The sequence below is a fragment of the Callorhinus ursinus genome, unplaced genomic scaffold (genome assembly GCF_003265705.2).
Source record: "Callorhinus ursinus isolate GAN/ISIS: 27379988/994484 unplaced genomic scaffold, GSC_fseal_2.0 scaffold23, whole genome shotgun sequence".
In the NCBI taxonomy this organism is placed as follows: domain Eukaryota; kingdom Metazoa; phylum Chordata; class Mammalia; order Carnivora; family Otariidae; genus Callorhinus; species Callorhinus ursinus.
This window is the reverse complement of record NW_027397085.1, coordinates 19,882,741-19,902,005: the sequence shown is the minus strand read 5'-3', so window position 1 is coordinate 19,902,005 and position 19,265 is coordinate 19,882,741. Positions and strand designations below refer to the sequence as shown.

The following is a 19,265-nucleotide window of genomic DNA, read 5'->3' as shown; positions in this document are numbered from 1 at the left end:
ATGTTCCCTCTAACCCTATACTCTGAAGAGTTTTAATCAGGAAAGGATGCTGTATTTTGTCAAATGCTTTTTCTGCATCAATTGAGAGGGCCATACGGTTCTTTTCTCTCCTCTTATTAATGTGTTCTGTCACATTGATAGATTTGCAAATTTTGAACCACCCTTGCATCCTGGGGATAAATCCCACTTGGTCATGGTGGATGATCCTTTTAATGTATTGTTGGATCCTATTACCTGGGATTTTGTTGAGAATTTTGGAATCCATATTCATCAGGGATATCGGTCTGAAATTCTCCTTTTTGATGGTGTCTTTGCCTGGTTTTGGGATTAAGGTAATGCTGGCCTCATAGAATGAGTCTGGAAGCTTTCCTTCTGTTTCTCTTTTTTGAAACAGCTTCAGGAGGATAGGTGTTAACTTCTATTTGAATGTTTGGTGAAATTCCCCAGAGAATCCATCAGGTCTTGGACTCTTGTTTTTTTGGGAGGTTTTTGATCACTGCTTCAATCTGTTTACTGGTTATTGGCCTATTCAGGTTGTCAGTTTCTTCCTGTTTCAGTCTTGGGAGTTTATAGGTTTCTGGAAGGCATCCATTTCTTCCAAGTTGCTCAATTTATTGGCATATAGTTGTTCATAATAATTTCTAATAATTGTTTCAATTTTCTTGGTGTTAGTCGTGCTGTCTCCCCTTCATTCATAATTTTATTAATTTGGGTCCTTTCTCTTTTCTTTTGGATGAGTCTGGCCAGTGGTTTATCGATCTTATTAATTCTTTCAAAGAACTGGCTTCTAGTTTCATTGATCTGATCCACTGTGTTTCTTGTTTCTAATTCATTGATCTCTGTTCTAATCTTAATTCTTTCTCTTCTAATATGTGGCTTTGGCATTGTTTGTTGCTTTTTCTGTGGTTCTTTAAGGTGTAAAGTTAGTTGGTGAATTCAGGATTTTTCTATTTTTTTGAGTGAGGCTTGGATGGCTATGTATTTCCTCCTTAGGACTGCCTTTGCAGTATCCCATAGGTTTTGGACCAATGTGTTTTCATTCTCATTGGTTTCCATGAATTGTTTAAGTTCTTCTTTGATTTCCTGGTTGACCCAAACATTCCTGAGCAGAGTGGTCTTTAGCTTCCAAGTGTTTGAATTTCTGCCAAGTTTTTTCTTGTGATTGAGTTCCAGTTTTAAAGCATTATGGTCTGAGAATATGCAGGAAATAATCTCAGTCTTTTGGTATCATTTGAGACCTGATTTGTGACCCCGTATGTGGTCTATTCTGGAGAAAGTTCCATGTGTGCTAGAGAAGAATGAGTATTCTGTTGTTTTAGGGTGGAATGTTCTGTATATATCTGTGAGGCCCATCTGGTCCAGTGTGTCATTCAAAGCTCTTGTTTCTTTGTTGATTTTCTGCTTAGATGATCAGTCTGTTGCTGAGAGTGGAGTATTGAGGTCTCCTACAATTAACGTATTATTATCGGTATGACTCTTTATTTTGGTTAACAATTGGCTTATGTAGATGGCTGCTCCCATGTTGGGGGTGTAGATATTTACAATTGTAGTTCTTGTTGGGTAGACCTTTTAAGAATGATATGGTGTCCTGGGCGCCTGGGTGGCTCAGTTGGTTAAGCGACTGCCTTTGGCTCAGGTCATGATCCTGGAGTCCCGGGATCGAGTCCCACATCGGGCTCCCTGCTCAGCGGGGAGTCCGCTTCTCCCTCTGACCCTCCCCCCTCTCATGTACTCTCTCTCTCTCTCTCACTCTCTCTCTCAAATAAATAAAATATTAAAAAAAAAAGAATGATATAGTGTCCTTCTGTGTCTCTAACTACAGTCTTTAGCTTAAAATCTAATATGTCTGATATAAGAATTGCTACCCCAGCTTTCTTTTGAGGTTGGTTGGCATGGAAGATGGATCTCCATCCCTTCACTTTCAGTGTGGATGTATCTTTAGGTTCAAAATGAGTCTTTTGTAGACAGCATATGGATGGGTCCTGTCTTTTTATCTCATCTTCAACCCTGTGCCATTTTATGGGAGCATTTAGGCCATTCACGTTGAGAGTGATTATTGAAAGATACGAATTTATTGTCATCATGTTGCCTGTGAAGTCCTTGTTTCTGTAGATTGTCTCCAAAAATTTCTGTTCTGTATCACTCTTGGGGTCTTTCTCCTTTTATAGACCCAAACCTTAATATTTCTTGCAGGGCCGGCTTAGTGGTCACATACTCTTTCAGTTTCTGCAGGTCTTGGAAGCTCTGCATCTCTCCATCCATTATAAATGACAGCCTTGCTGGATAAAGTATTCTTGGCTGCATGTTCTTCTCGTGTAGTACCCTGAATATGTCTTGCCAGGCCTTTCTGGCTTGCCAGGTCTCTGTGGATAGGTCTGATGTTATTCTGATGTTCTTTCCTCAGTATGTAGAGGAATCTCTTCCCCCTAACTGCCCTTAAGATGGTTTCCTTGGTTCTAAGATTTGCAAGTTTTACTATTACATGCCGGGGTGTTGGCCTGTTTTCCTTGATCTTGGGAGGGATCCTCTCTGCCTCTAGGACATGAATGTTTCTTTCATTCCCCAGATTAGGGAAGTTCTCAGCTACGATTTGCTCAAATATATCTTCTAGTCCTCTCTCTCTCTCGACCCCCTTGGGATCCCAATAATTCTGATATTGGAACGTTTCATTGTGTCACTTATTTCTCTGATTCTATTTTCATGGATTTTGAGTTGTTTTTCCCTGGCCTCCTCTTTTTCCTTCTTGTCTATTAATTGGTCTCCTAAATCACTAATTCATTCTTCTGCCTCACTTACCCTAGCTGTTAGATTATCTAGATTAGATTGGATGTCATTGATAGCATTTTTAAGTTCTGCCAATTCAGCTTTCATTTCTGCCTTTAGAGACTATGTTGCCATTCATCAATTTCTCCATTCTAGCTATTGTCTTCACAGTTGCTATCCTGAATTCCATCTCTGAAATCTTGGTTATATCTGAATCCATTTGTAAATCTGTGGCATGAGTCATAGTCTCTGAGTCTTTCCTATTTGGGGGGTTCTTCCTTCTAGTCATTCTGTTGATGGGTGGTTGAGGGAATGTATAGAGTCCAAATTAATGACCACAACCCAAGCAAGATGCACCTGTTTTCTAGGGACCTTAGGGTTGCTGGCCTCTTGTTCTCCCAGCCTGTCTTCTGTGGGAGAGGCCTGCCACACTGTTACTCAGACAGCCCTGTTTGGGCAGAGTTGCCCTGCCCTGTGTGGGGGGATGGGCTCAGTGAAAAGCGCTTTTTGGGGGCTTTTGTTCTCTGGCGGCTTTCCCTGGTGGCTTTCCGTGTCTCTTCCGAGAGTCAGAGCAGAAGAGACTGTTTCCAACCCTCTGCCTCAGAACAGAGAGATCACAGTCTGTTCTTCAGTGAGCGCTCCAGGCCACACCATCTCCGTTTGTGTCTTTGCTGCTATAAACTGCCGTCCTGGGTTGTGCGCCCCTCTGCAGTGCTCCCAGTCATCACCTCCAGGTTGGGGCTTCTCTCTGCCCTTTGTGCTTCTAAAACTGCTAGCCTCCGCCAGTTTACACCCGCAGCCCCGCAGTCCGGGGAGCTGCCCTAAAGTCCTTTCCCCTTCGCTACGAGTCTGTGCCCCATCCCCAGCGCATGAGGCTGTTGCTCCCCGGCAGTGTAGGATCCCAATGGCTCCCTCCCCCTGCCGTTTGACCTCCGATATCTGCCTGCAGAATCCAACCATCTGCAATATTCTGTTTGTAGAGATCCAGATCTATCTGCTTACATCTCAGGCTGATTTCGTGGGTGTTCAGAGTGATCTGATAGATATCCAGCTCAGTTCCGGGGACCGGTTGGAATAGGGTCCCCTACTCCTCCGCCATCTTTTCAGCATCACCCATCCAACACAGGCCATTTAATAAAATCCCAGGTAGGATGACAGGAGTCCCAGCGGGCAGGCAGGTCTCTTAGAGCCACCCTGAGTCTCCCAACATAGCCTTGCCTGGCCTTTAATTTTAATGGATATTAGTCCCTGACTATCTTTGCACTAAAGATCATTTTATTAAGATTCAATATTTAAAAATTTTGTGAAATACTACTGATGAATGCTTTTAAAATTAGAGATGTATCTATATGCCCCAGAGACACACAAATCTAGATACAGGTTTTTATTATATGAGAAATTTGAAAGCAGAACTAAATGAAAGATACAAAAAAATTTTTGTAAACAAAAAATGGAAGGATTTCCTTATTACTGAAATGGGAAAAATTACTGAATATTGGATTATAATTTAGTTGTATTGTCCTCTGGCAGATGAAGAGATTAATTCATAAGATTTTAAAAACTTTGACATTTTGAATAGAAAGTATATAGTGTTTATGTTGATATATGTTGCTGTTCTGACCATCTACATATATATGACATTTGAGGTAATAGAACACTGGCTGGACCTTTTACCTTAGTTAATTGACACAAGGCAGAAGTCATAATGCAACCTGTCTGAGTTTTCATTCAGTGTATGTATATACATACATCTATATATATACACACACATATATATAGCTCTGTGTGGTTTATTTTAAGGGGGCACCATAACTGGTAGTCCCTTTGGTTTTTGGTTTACCACAGAGGTACAGGTCATTGTTTTCAGAAATTTGCATGTTTAATTTTCTATTTTGTATAGGTTTTTCAAATAACAAGTTTGAAGAAGGTGATAGCTCTGGTTTCTGGAGAGGTAAGTTCAGTGTTTTCTGTAGTGGCTTCTAAAATTTAATGTTCAGTGTACATGCTAAAGAGAAACTAAGATTAAGTGTCAGAGTCTTTTTCAGTTCTAATTTATTTAAACCCAGTTTTATAAAGCAGCTGTTGCCAGAGCCTTAACCAAGAATTCAGGCATCCTACTTTGACCTTTTTGAGCCTGCCTTAATCTATGAGGTGCAACTTTGAATGGTTTGCTACCTTAAGAAAAAGTAGATAATGGAAAGAACGTGTCAAGAATCAAAACTCCATGTCCATATATACATGCAGTTTGGGACATGCAGGTCCCTATTCAGACTAACATAATTCTTGACAGTGGAAGAAGATTCTTGAGAATGTAGATGACTACTGAAATCAAGACATTTCTGTCAAAGGTACTGCCAAACTGATTTGGAGGAATACAGAGGATGATGTGAATAGAGTAATGTTACCAGAATATAGATTACAGTAATTAATAGTGCTTTCCTAGGAGAATCTGATTAAGGTGAGGCCTTGGAACCTGTATTTAAAAAGCATCCCTGGTGACTCTGATGGCTTTTTGTTTGGTCATCACTTATCTGTGGAATCTTTTTTTTTTTTTTTTTTTTTTTTTTAGAGAGAGGGTAGGGGCAAAGGGAAGGAGAGAGAATCTTAAGCAGGCTCCATGCCCAGTGCTGAGCCCACTTGGGGCTACATCTTAGAACCCTGAGATCATCACCTAAGCTGAAATCAAGAGTTGGACGCTTAACCGACAAAGCCACCCAGGCGCCCTTATCTGTGGAATCTTAATAACATAATATACTTTGGAGTTGCAGACTTTGTTTCCTGTCCCTGCTCTGCGCCCCCCTAGTTGAATGACTTAGAGCCAGTTGCTTAATTTCTCAGAGCCACAGTTTGCTATTCTGCAGAACGGAGGACATCTCTATTATAGGTTGTTAGGCAGACTTAATGAAAATGTGTATGAAAATATGAAATTCAATACCAGACACATTCATGGTAAACAGTAAATGCCATCTATCTTCATTAAATATTTGAGTCTTAATTTCATTATACTCTTAACAGTGATTTTCAAAATCAAAACCAAGCTTAGATCACCTTAAAACCCTTTGGAATTAGATGGGGTTTTAATATATCTAATAAAACTGTTTTCCCTAAGTTATTGTTAGTCTCATTCTCCCTGATTTTCTAAGCTTTTTTCATTTTATTCAAATGAAAATGTACATAACATAGAACAAATATTTAACAGAAGAAAAAACTGACCATTTTTATTCTTTTCCATTTGTATTTTACCTAATCTCCCTTTTTAAAAATCAGTGAATATTCAAGATTATTTTCAGTTAACCAAGACCTTCTTCCCCAGTTGACTCCTACCTGTGGTAGACCAGAGCACTTTTGAGCACAAATTCTAGTTGCTTATGGCACCTGAGAGAACTTTTCTCCAAAATGGTTTGCTTTCTTCCCTTGGTCTATTTTCTATATGTATCTTTCTCTATATATATGGATTGAATTCTTTCATTCATAAAATTGTTATTGGCAAGCCCAGAAACAGATTTTGATATCATGATAGAAGCTTTTATTCTGCACACAAATAGCATCTTTTGTGGTTGTTATTTTCCCTGTAGTCTAGTTTCCTCCATCTGGTATAGTTAGTGATAAGGACTGTTGATTTTGGATTTGGACACCCTAGGTTTGAGACCCAGAGTCTCCTCTCAGTTGTATCATCTTGCAAAAACATATGTAACTTCTGTATTTCATTTTTTCTATTTATAAAAGAGGATAATACCCACTTCACAAGGTTTTTGTGAAGATTTAAAAAGTTAGTACACATTGGGCACCTGGGTGGCTCAGTCGTTAAGCATCTGCCTTCAGCTCAGGTCATGATCCCAGCGTGCTGGGATCGAGTCCCACATTGGGCTCCCTGCTCTGCGGGAAGCCTGTTTCTCCCTCTCCCACTCTCCCTGCTTGTGTTCCCTCTCTCGCTGTCTCTCTCTGTTAAAAAAATAAATGAGATCTTAAAAAAAAAAAGTACATATTACTCATTTAGAACAGTGCTAGACTGTACTGAATTCTAAATGTGTTATTACTATCAGTTATTAATAATAACATATTTATATGAATATATACTTAGATACCTAATATGTGCTAGACTGTACTGAATTCTAAATGTGTTATTACTATCAGTTATTAATAATAACATATTTATATGAATATATACTTAGATACCTAATATATTTATGTACTAAATATATATTTAATATAATTAATGTATCATTTGTTTATATTTTTAAATATACTTTATACATGTTATATATGCTTTATATATTTTCTGTAATTTTTATGTAATATAATGTGGTTGTAGCTAATCTTGGGATAATATCTCTTTTTTGTTGGTGCTTGGCTTTATTTCCTAACTCTACAGATTTTTTTTTCAGTAACTATATTTTGAAATAGTATAAGGCTCACTACAAAGTTAGAAAAATAGTACAGAGAGTTTCCTTCACCCCTCTCCTAATGTAATTATACTCATCACCCAACTTCTCCCACTGTCAGCCTATTTTTAATTCCCAGTGTGGTCAAAATACAGGTTTGTTTTAGGGGAATAACTGGACAAAGTTAATGTGAGACCTCTTTGTCCTTGTCAGGTCTCAAATTAATTTATAGGTTTTTCTTACATAAGGCAATAAATGTTAGTTGTCCTCATTATTCCAGGACCAGCAGCCTTCTTTTCAAAATTCTTTCCTTCCTGTTAAGCTCCCTTGTAGTATTAAATCCTGTTTTCCAGATAGTTGTCTTGATATTAAATGGCTCTTTAGGAATATTTAGTAGTTGTTGACTTCATTCCAAGTAGGAACCTGCAATAAGAGCTCTGGGTTATTTCTTGTAAAACAATATTAGTTGTTAAGTAGATTAGTACTTTTGCACAGGAACTTAACTCATAGCTTCTAAGCGGTCTAGTCACTTGATGTCATTACTATGACTTTTAAAGTTCTCAGATTTTAGACGTTTAATGACATGTACAAAGGTCCCTTGAAATCATTTCTGTATTCCCCAGATGTGGCTTTGTTGGAATCTTCTAGAGAGCTTAAAGTTATTACTTCAAGTCATATTAGCAACATTTTTAAGTTTTTAAAAATTACTTATTTGTTGCTCTCACTCTGTACTTTTAAAAAAATAAATGTCTCTGAGGGTGGATTCTAGGGATCTATCTGTTTATTTAATTTTTTTCTAGGAATTTATTTTTAAAAAACCTTCCAGCTAATTCTTAGGCAGCCTTCAGTGTAGTGATCCTCATTTCACTTTTGAGAAACTGGTAATGTTACTTGATAACATCTTAAAAACAGAAAAGCCAAGATATCCCCCAATTGTTTCATTAGGATGATTGGGGGAAAATTTGCATATGTTTAAAAAAAATCCATTAATGTCTGAGATATAGTAAGAAAGGCAAATTACAGAAATATTGACAGTATTATAAAAGGAATAGTCATGTATTTCTAGTGGCCTATGGCCTACATTTAAGAACCACTTGACTACTTTAATAGTTTAGGTATTTCTGAAACCATTTTTAGTCATACCAGTATTGATGAAATTCTTCTTTTTTGGCTTGTGCGTAGCACTTGGGAAATAATGAATTCTCAATTATACACTTAACATTTAGGTATGTTAAATGATTTATAGGGAGTTGACTGAACAATGTCTTTATATTTCTGTTGCTAAAATTATTTCAAGAATTAAAGTGTTCATATTTTAACTTAAAAATACTTATTTTTCTCACTAACTTATCCTGTGATAGTGCTACTCGTTAGATATTACAACTTTAAAGTTAATTGTTTAGATGCTATTCACATGTTAAATTTTTATTCAAGAATCTAATAATGACTGTGAAGATAATCAAACACGGAGCAGAGGGTTTTCCAAGAGAGGCGGTAAGGACCACATTTTGGAACGATTTATACTTACACTTTTTAATGTCACTGGATTTTTTTTTCCCCCCAAAGATCTCCAGAATGTGCTATGAAGTACAGAATAGGGACTGTGAGTTCTGGTTAGTCACAATATCTATGAACTGGGATGTCTTTGTCTCTGAATAGAATATTTGGATATGCGGGAGAGTGAAGAAATTGTAGATTACTTTTTGTTCAGGTCTGGCAGTGCTCTACCATACTCTGCTAATCCTGCCTTTAATAAAGTTGAGATGAGATGGTATAAACATTACCATATTTAATTTTTTTTTTAAAGATTTTATTTATTTGACAGAGATACAGTGAGAGAAAGAGCACAAGCAGGGGGAGTGGGAGAGGGAGAAGCAGGCTGCTGCTGAGCAGGGAGCCCCATGTGGGGCTCGATCCCAGGACCCTGGGACCATGACCTGAGCTGAAGGCAGACACTTAATGACTGAGCCACCCAGGCGCCCCACCATATTTAATTCTTGATAACCTATGGGTAGACATGTTAAAATAACAACAGTAAAACCCACAAAAAACATAGTGAACTTATAAAATTGTTAAAGTTGTGCGAATCTGTTTATGGTAAAAGTTTATTTGTAGGAACTATACGATAATCACGATAAATCAGTGTTTTTACAGTAACTTGGGAACATCATTTTCCTTTGCCCATTAGATAGTTAGTCCACTGAATACCAGGACCTTCTTAGTGCCGATAGGACTTGTGGGGACTTCTCTATAGCATTCTTAGGGCAGTGAGGTGGGGAGGAATTTTGTGGTGAAGGAGGTTTGGCTATTTGTCTCATAAATTGAGGTTTTTTTAGTGATAATTGCAGGGGGGCATGTAATGATGTGGAGGAAATTTAGCTATAAGAAAAAGCCAGACTCATCTTTTAGAATTGCCCTTTTTCCCCCTTTAACAAGCAATTTTTAGCACTTAATGTTCTTAAAACATTGCTTTTAGTTTTAAATTTTTGGTTGTTTTCTGCAGAACAGTGAATATCTTCCTCAGTGTTTTCTTTAAATTAATCTAATTCATGTTTAAGTGAGGCGGTCCAAAGCTAGTTGCAGCTCTATGTGCTTGATTGTGGCTTATTGACTAATACAGGGTGACTAGCAGGGAAACAGTCATTTTTGCATATCCCTGATTGCTGTTCTCTATAGCTGTATACATTTGAAGGTAGGAAATTTGCACATGGCAGTCACTCAGTAAATAACAAATATATGTGCATAAATATAAACATATTTAAGTTTATATTGAAATATGACTTGATATAGCACCAGACATGTGCATGCGTTGTACTTGAATAGCTCAGTGATATTTCACTAACTGAACACACTGGGGTTTATTGTGTTCACAAGCATCCAGATCAAGACCTAGAAATTACTGGCACCTCTAGAAGTCCCTTTTATGCTCATTTTCTTTCACTGGCAACCCTCCCATTCCATGGTTAACTTCTAATCTGACTTTTAGCAGCATAGGTTAATTTTCTGTTTTTGTACTTGATATAAATGGAATCATACAACATACTCTTTTGCGTCCATCTTCTGCTTAATGTATTTGTGAGATGCATTTATAGTGTTGGTTGCAGTTGTAGATCATTACCGTTGCTATATAGGCTCGCTGGTTCTACTCTTATGCTAATGATGCTCTTTGGATGTCTTCCAGCTTTAAACTGTTTTGAAGCTGCTGCTGTGGACATTCTAGTACATTTCTTTTGGTGCTGTTGATATATATTCAGAAGTAAAATTGATGCTTCATAGATTTTGTATATATTTTGCTTTAATAGCTGTTGTGAAATGTTTTCAAGATGGATACACTAAGGTATACTTCCACATCCTCACCAATGTTTGGTATTTTCTTTTTCTTTAAAGTTTAACCATTCTGCTGAGTATGTGGTGGTATATCTTATTGTGGTTTTAATTTGCCTTTCCTTGATGGACTAATGAAATATCCAGTGCTTCATAAGTTTACTGGCCATTTGTACATCATCTTTTGTGTAGTGCTGATTCCATTCTTTTTGCCATCTTTTCTGTTGGGTGTCTGTTGTTACCTTTTCATTGGCAAATAATTTAAAACTTACAGAAAATTTGCAAGATTAGTAAAAGTAACTCCTGGATAACATTTATATTGGGAGTCTCTTTGCTTCCTCTTAAGTCGTGAAGATAGTCTCTTCTATTTTTTTTTTTTTTAATTTTATCTTTTGGAAGGGAAAATGAAGGGGGGAAAATCGGAGGGGGAGACGAACCATGAGAGACTATGGACTCTGAGAAACAAACTGAGGGTTCTAGAGGGGAGCGGGGTGGGGGGATGGGTTAGCCTGGTGATGGGTATTAAAGAGGGCACATACTGAATGGAGCACTGGGTATTATATGCAAACAATGAATCATGGAACACTACATCAAAAACTAATGATGTAATGTATGGTGATTAACATAACAATAAAATAAAAAGAAAAACAAATAAAATTTTATCTTTTTAACTTGCACATTCAGATTGTAATTCATCTGGCCTTTATTTTTGTCTATGATGTAAGATAGGGATCATGGTACATTTTTTCCCCATAAGAGTATCCAGTTGATTACTGAAAGACTTTCCACTCTATACTACAAGGACATCTTTGTTCTAAATCAGGTGACAGTATATATGTGGAACTGTTCCTGGACGTGTTTCCTTTCCATTGGTCAGTTTCTATATTTTTGCACCTTTGCTATATAGCCTAGTTACTACAATTTCATAATAGATCCTAATATCTGGTAGTGTAATCTTCCAGGTTTATTGTTCTTCAGTATTACTTGGGTTATTCTTAGTTCTTTGCATTTGCTTGTGATTTTTAGAATCAGTTTATCAATTTCCTGGAAAAAACCTAATGGGATAATTTGGAGATTGCATTGAATTTGAGGAGATTGACCATTTTTACAATACTGAGCCTTTCAATCCATGAATATCCCTGTTTAAGTAGGTCTTTAGTTTTTCCTAGCTATGTGTTGCACTTTTCACTAGAGTCATTACACCTCTTTCTTTACATTAGTATTTGATATTTTGTGATGCATATGCTTTTTATTTATCTAATACTCCATACAACATGGGTTTCACCATTTCAGAGTATATACTTCAATAGTTTTAAATATACTCACTATATTATATGCCTATCATCACTATTTAATTCCTGAACATTTTCTTTCTCCCCCACCACCCAAAACCTTGTGCCTATTAGCAGTCATTCCCCTTTCTCTCTTATCTCCATCCTTTGGCAACCATTAATTGACTTTCTGTAGCCATGGATTTGCTGATTCTGTACATTTCATATAAATGGAATTATGTAATATGTGATCTTTTCTGTGTTCTTTCACTTAGGATGATCTCATAGTTTGTCCATGTTGTAGCATGTGATGGTACTTAATTACTTGTAATGACTTTAAGTATTTCACTGTGTAGCTATGCCATATTCTGTTTATTCATCAGTTGATTGATTATTAGGTTGTTTCTACTTTTGGGCTATTATGATTAATACTGCTATCAACCTTTGTGTACAAGTTTTATGTGAACATATGTTTTAATTTTTCTGGTGCATATGCCTGGGAGTAAAACTGCCAAGTTGTTTTCCACAGCAGCTGCACCAATTTATCTTCCTTCCAACAATGCATGAGTGTCCCAGTTTCTCTGTATCCTTACCAGTCTTTGTTATTGTGTGTCTTCTTGGTGGTTGTGATCCTTGTGGGTGTAAAATGGTATCTCATTGTCATTTTGATTTGGGTTTCCTGATGATGATTATGTTGAACAACTTTTCCCGTGTGTATTGGCTATTTGTATATCTTTTTTGGAGAAAGGTCTATCTAGATCATTGGCTTATTTAAAAAAACTGTGTTTTTTTATTGTTTAAAGAATTCTTTGTGTCTTGGTACATGTGCTGTTGGATAGACAATTTGCAGATATATTCTCCTTTCTTTGTGTTACCTTTTTCTTGATGGTGTCCTCTGAAGCACAGAAGTTTTAAATTTAGATGCTGTCTGGTTTATCTATTTTTTCATTTGTTGGTTGTGCTTTTGGTGTCATATCTAGAAAACCTTTGCTTATTAAAAGGTCATGCAGATTTTCATCTGTGTTTCCTTCTAATAATTTTATTGTTTTGCTCTTTGGTCCATTTTGATTTCATTTTTATATATGGTGTGAGGGAGGGGTCCAACTTAATTCTTTTGCCTGTGAATATCTAGTTGTCCTAGCACCATTTGTTCTTGTTTTATATTGATAGGGTGGAGGTGTAAATCTCTTTAAATTTATTCCACTGGGAGTTGGTTAAGCTTCTTGGATGTTTGAATTGAAATTTTTCATCTAATCTGAGAAATTTTCTCTTTTTTTGTGGTAAAATAACTATGACATAGAATCTGCCATTTTAATTATGTTTAACTGTAAGTGGCATTAAGTATATTTACAGTGTTACGCAGTTGTCACCACTATCCGTTTCCAAAACTGAAAGCAGAAACCTACGCAGAAATCTATATCCATTATATATTACATCCCTTTATCTTCTCCCCCTGAGTTTCTGGTAAACTCTCTTCTATATTCTCTTTGAATTTGCCTCTATTCTAGATATTTCATACAAGTGGAATCATACAACATTTGCCCTTTTGTGTCTGGCTTAATTCACTTAGCATAATGTTTTCAGTGTTCGTTCATGTAGCATGTATCTGAACAAAGTACATTTCTTTTTATGGCTGAATAATTATCCATTGTATGTATAATACCACATTTTACCCATTCATCTATTGATAAACTTTGGGTTTTTACTTACTTTGGCTATTGTGAATAATACTTCTGTGAACATTCATATGTATTTATCTGTTTGAGTCCTTGTCTTTGCACCTTTTGAATATATGCCTAGAAGTGGAATTGCCAGGAGATGGGACTGAAGTTAAGTTGAAATATGCCACAAAGTTCACTGTTCTGAGAATCAGCTTAAAAAATATTCTCTGGGTTACTGCAAGTTTGATTAATTTTCATTTTAGAAAATGTTAATTCTGACAGTTTTTGTGCATTTTATTTTTTGGAGTAGCAGAATTCGGAGTTTCTTACTTTGCCATTTTTGCTGATGTCAGTGATCCATATCATTTAAAAATTTTCATTTTGTTTGCTAGTATATAGAAATACAATTGAATTTTGTATATTGAAGGTTGAGTGACCTCGCTAAATTTATGGTAAGTACTCTTTTAAATGAAGAGAAGATGTTCATATTTCTTTTACACAAAGTTTAAATGATTTATAAACTTACTCCTTTCTGAAGATTGTTACCAAACATCTTTAAAAGGCTGCAAGAGATTGTCACCTGTCCCTTATGAAATGCAGAATTCATGGAAGGACTAACGTCACCTTTAAAAATATATTAATGTTATTTTATGAAAAGTGACATTTAAAGTGGTAAATTTTGAAATATTTCAGAAACTCAGAAAAGCAGAGACTATTCTGTTACAAACACTTGTATACCACTACCTGGATTTAACAGGGACATTTTGTCATTTATACTTCAAATATAGAAAAAAAATTACATTATTGTTAGAAGACCCATCTTCCCTTTGTATTTTATATCTCCTTTTTTCCCAGAGGTAACTTTTTTTTTAACATTGGTGTGTAGTGTATACTTCCTATTCATACTTTTATAAAAGTTTATTATACCTATCTTTTTGTGATTTTTTTAATAAAAGATTTTATTTTTAAGTAATCTCTACACCCATTGAGGGGCTCAGACTTAAAACTCTGAGGTCAAGAGTTGCATGCTCTACCGACTCAACCAGCCAGGCACCCCCTGCATTTTTGTGACTTTTTTTTTAATCTAGTTCATTCATTTTAACCTTTATAGTGTTTTACTTACCATTTAACCTATTTATTTAAAAACAAATTATTTTTAACACCATGTAGGATACGTAGAGTTTCTGTCCCTACTTTCTAACAAGTCATTCAGACTTTTAATTCTGTATAACTTCCATATTCTTTTCACCTCTAGTTATTAGACTTCTTACATAACTAGAAATTGGCATCAGCTATGGAAAAAAAGAGCATGTTCATTTAAATGTTTTCGTTTCTCCTGTGTATAGAATTATTAAGCTATAGATACTAGAGGTACTGAGTCATTATATAGTCATTTGCTCAGTAGAGAAGCTAGTTTGGAAAAGGAACCAAATTGAATTTACAGAAAGCAGTAGTGAATAGATTAAACAGATTAAACAAAGATGAGTAGAGTAAGTGAATCCAAAGATAGATCTGAGGAAATTCTCTAAATTTTGGAATGGAAAGCATGAAAGCATTTAACAGTTAGGGAAGATAGAATAAGAAGCTCTGTTATTCCAACATATGTCTAAATATCTCCTGAGAAGAGAACAGAGAAAATGGGAGCAGGAGAGAGAGGGAAAAGAAAACTATTCAGAGAATAGTTGAGAAGCTTTTCCAGAGTTAAGAAGGAGCAAGAATCATGAGCAAATTAAAAAAAATTCACACTCTTATATGTGTATTGACATTGCAAAAGTACGAAGATAAAAATATTTAGAGCTAACAGAGAAAAAGATCCATGTATAAAAGAACAAAAGATTGGCAGCAGAACTTTTTTTTTTTTCCCAATAAAGGTAGAGAACATAATAGAGTAGAATGTAGAATCCTGAGGGAGAATAGTTCTGAATCGAAACTGCTATATCCAGGTAATTTAGGTGTCATAGAGAAATAACACCATTTAGATAAAGATGGTATTGAGTACTGTCAGGCCACTGAGGAAAGAACTACTGAATCATGTGTATTAACAAGAAGGAAACTGAATGCAACAAGAAGTAGGAAGCAATGATGAGCATAACTAAGTAAATACACATTTTAAAATTGGTAAACATACTGGTAAACCTAAATAAGTATTGGCTTTAGAAGATAGTAATAATGTCATTAATTTAGGGGTTTTAGAAATAAGAAAACTAAACTACTAGCAAATGAAAAGACTTAAGTTCTTTGTCAGCTCAGTAGGAAAGAAAACAGATTGAAACTAATTTCAGAATTTCTTAAAAATGGTAAAATTGGTATGGTAAAATATAATGTATAACTTATTAGTGGAGGAAATCCAATAGGATAGAAGGCTAGGACTTTGAGGAAGGAGACAAGGTTGAAAATAAATATTTCTTAAATATTCATGCTGAAATTGAAGGATATCAGTAAAGGCATAAAATACAGTGTTTGGGAAATCAATAGAAGGAAAGAAAGGAAAACAAAAAAACATTGAAAAAAACTTGGGGAAGGGAAAACACAAAATAGGATGATTGAAGTAGGAAATTGATACATTAGTAATCATAATATATATTAACAGTAAACGTATGTCAATGCAGAGTTGAAAATAAAGAGAAAAAATGTCAGTTTAATGTTAACCCCAATAGAAGTATAGGAGACTATTAAAATAGACTCTAAAGCAGATATATTAGGAATAAAGAAGTAATTACTTAATGATAGAAGTCATGTTCACTGGGAAGATAATAACAGTTCGGAACATGGTTTGAAATGTAACAAGATATTCTTAAGTATATAAAGCAAAAATAGACAATTATATGGAAAAATTTGCAAATTCTAGTTAAACCACGAATCATGGGATTTCTTTTTTCAAGATTTTATTTATTAGGAAGAGAGAGGGAGAGCATGAGCAGGAGGTGGGGCAGAGGGAGAGAGAGAAGCAGGCTTCCTGCTGAGCAGGGAGCCCCACATGGGGCTTGATCGCAGGATCCTGAGATCATGACCTAAGCTGAACCACTGAGCCATTCAGGTGCCCCCCACACACACTAATTTCCCCTTAGAACTGATAGAATGAGCAGACCAGATGGGGCATCTGGGTGGCTCAGTTGGTTAAACGACTGCCTTCAGCTCAGGTCATGATCCCGGAGTCCTGGGATCGAGTCCCACATCAGGCTCCCAGCTCAGTGGGGAGCCTGCTTCTCCCTGTGACCCTCTCCCCTCTCGTGCTGTTTCTCTCTCTCTTGCTCTCTCATAAATAAATGAATAAAATCTTTAAAAAAAAGAATGAGCAGACCAGAAATGATTAAGACTATGGAGACTCTAGAATTTTTGAATACCAGTTATTAAGCTTGATTTAATATTTCTGTTTGGAATAATAAACCCCATATTATAAATTACACATTCTTCTGCAATGTATTGAAAAATACACACAATTTTACCATCTATTAAGGTCAAAATGAAGTCCCAAAATATACTATAGAATTTATCACATACTATGTCCTCTTGTTAAAGTTTCATGAAAGTAGAAATCTGTAATGAAAAGCCTAACCGTTGTGATTTGGAAACTGAATTTATCAATTTATGAATTAAAATTCATCTGGCAATAATAAAGTATTTAGACCTGAATAGACATTAAAACGTGGAAACTTAAGGGATACAGCTAAAGCAGCTAACTTTTTGAGGAAAGTTTACAATCTTAAATGTATGGAGTAGAAAAGAAATTAGTGAGCTCAGTATTCAACTTAATTAAAAACTCAGTAGAGGAAATTTAGAAAGATATAGACATGAATGAAACAGATACAGTGGAATGTAGTAAAAATGAAGTACATTTTCACACATCAACAGAAACAAACGTGGATTAAAGAAGCAAGACAAAGAATATATTCTATATGATCCTGTTACATAAAGCTCAAACACAAAACTAAATAATACATTACAAAAAGTTATGTACATAGTTGGTAAAATTAAAATAAGAGCAAGGAAATGAAAAACAATTCAGGATATTGGTTGAGAAAGGGGGAGAAATTTTACAGGGCAAAAGACTATCCACGGGCTTCAGAGGTATTGGGAACATTCTTAGTTTTAAGCTGGGTAGTTTGGGTCCATAGGTTTTCATTTTATTACATTTTAAACTTGTATATATATGTTCTATATATTTTAGTTATTCATGTGCATACACCAAAGTAACAACCTTAAAAAGAAGCAGATCAGAAAGATAAACTGTTTCTTGAGAAGAGATAAACCCCAACAAGGCTTATTCAAAGATAAAGAGGCACAAATAAATAATTTAGAATTAAAGTGTAAATGTAATTATTGATTATTGCCTGATTGAGGATCTGTAAGTTTTAGGTAGTAGATGTATAACTCTGAATCTACCTTGAATTAAGTCTGCCCTATTTTATAAATAGGTTTTGAAAACACATAATTCAATATCAAGAAATATATAGAGAATTTTTACCTTTATCTTGGTCAGTTTCTTTGGGTCTAAATAGTGGCAAGTTCATAAACTAAATCTTACTTTCTTTATTTTCTGCCCAATTGACATTTTGGTTTTGATTTGATCTCATTCTGCTCTAGGTGGGATCAAATTTTACTTGAACTGTTAATACTGATTTTTGGTATTCAGTTGAATTAATATGTTATTTATAGCAGGAAATCAGACTTTATGTATGCTTTTATGTCTGTGCTTTAAGATGTTTTACTATTTTCTATAAGGAACAAATATAAACCTAGATTTATCTAATCCTTCTCTACATTGTAGAGATCTTGCTAATGATGCAGTCATGGCAACTTTCATTGTTTTACAAGTAACACTTTTTCCTTTCAGTAATCTTTAGTTTTTTGGTTTTTTTTTTAAGTAAACTCTACTGCCAACATGGTCTTGAACTCAAGACCCTGAAACCAAGAGTCATGTATTCGACCAACTAAGCCAGCCAGCAACCCCTAGTCATTTTTAGGTTTGATTCTCAAAGCAAGCAATATGTATGTTTTTTTTTAATTGTAGCTATGTCTAAGTTGAACATTTATAGTTCAAATATGGCATTTCTTTTTTAGTAACTGTTAATGCCTTAAAATATTTAAAGTCATTGAATTATGCAAGGTTTAAATTAAATTTGGCCACCATTTCTCCAAGATTTTTTTGTTGTTGTTTTGTATTGTTCTTGTGTGTGTGTTTTAATATTATAGGCTATCAAGATGGAAATGATTCAGAGGCTTCAGGGTCATCCAGAAGAGGTGGAAGAAGTAGTTTCCGAGGTTGCCATGGAGGATTTGGTCTAGGAAGTCCAAGTTAGTAGTGACTTGCAAATAGTGTGCTTTATCTGTTAGATTTTATTTTTCATCATTTCCTTTTTATACATAAGGTTGTTGAGAGGATTATATGAGAACAGCTTAGAGTGACTGGTACATAATCACCTACATTGTATATAACATTATTTTTTAGACACATATCTCATTGCATACTTGTTAGTTGGAATATATGAATCTTTCTAGAAGTTTCTGTGACTCAGCTCTTTAATCTTATTTATTCTAAGTGTTTTAGAGCCTTGATAATGACAGCCAACCTTAGAAAGAGGTGGCCTTCTCTAAAGTTCTCCCCCTCCAATATAACTTTTTTCACTAATGTAGCTTTCTACCTTAAATTATTCTTGGAGCTAGGGGTATTGACTTCAGAAGTCACTGTTGGATTGCATTTGTCTCTTAATGGAGGAGGATAGATTAGTGGTTTTGGAAGTTAAAATTAAATCTGTAATAATGATTTAATAAATGTGTAGGAGATTAGTGAATTGTCACTTTTAAAAAAGTGTAGGGGTCTAGGGGTTATTGTTCAGGACTTGGAAGGTTTGATTTGGCAACAG

General features: G+C 35.4%; 1 protein-coding gene across 12 annotated transcripts in view; it reads left to right on the top strand.

The window, feature by feature from the left end:
• Window positions 1–19,265, top strand: part of DDX4 (DEAD-box helicase 4) — a 71,084-nt gene that overhangs the window by 27,920 nt on the left and 23,899 nt on the right. For 3 of the 12 annotated variants that reach the window (XM_025892465.2, XM_073905476.1, XM_025892463.2), the window contains 3 exons: window positions 4,664–4,714; window positions 8,580–8,639; window positions 18,595–18,696. The exons of 1 other annotated variant lie outside the window; for it this stretch is intronic. In XM_025892465.2, coding sequence (XP_025748250.1) covers window positions 4,664–4,714; window positions 8,580–8,639; window positions 18,595–18,696 — 213 coding nt within the window. The remainder of the gene's footprint in view (window positions 1–4,663; window positions 4,715–8,579; window positions 8,640–18,594; window positions 18,697–19,265) is intronic. 8 more of the 12 variants (XM_073905481.1, XM_073905480.1, XM_025892466.2 and 5 more) reach the window with 5 other exon arrangements.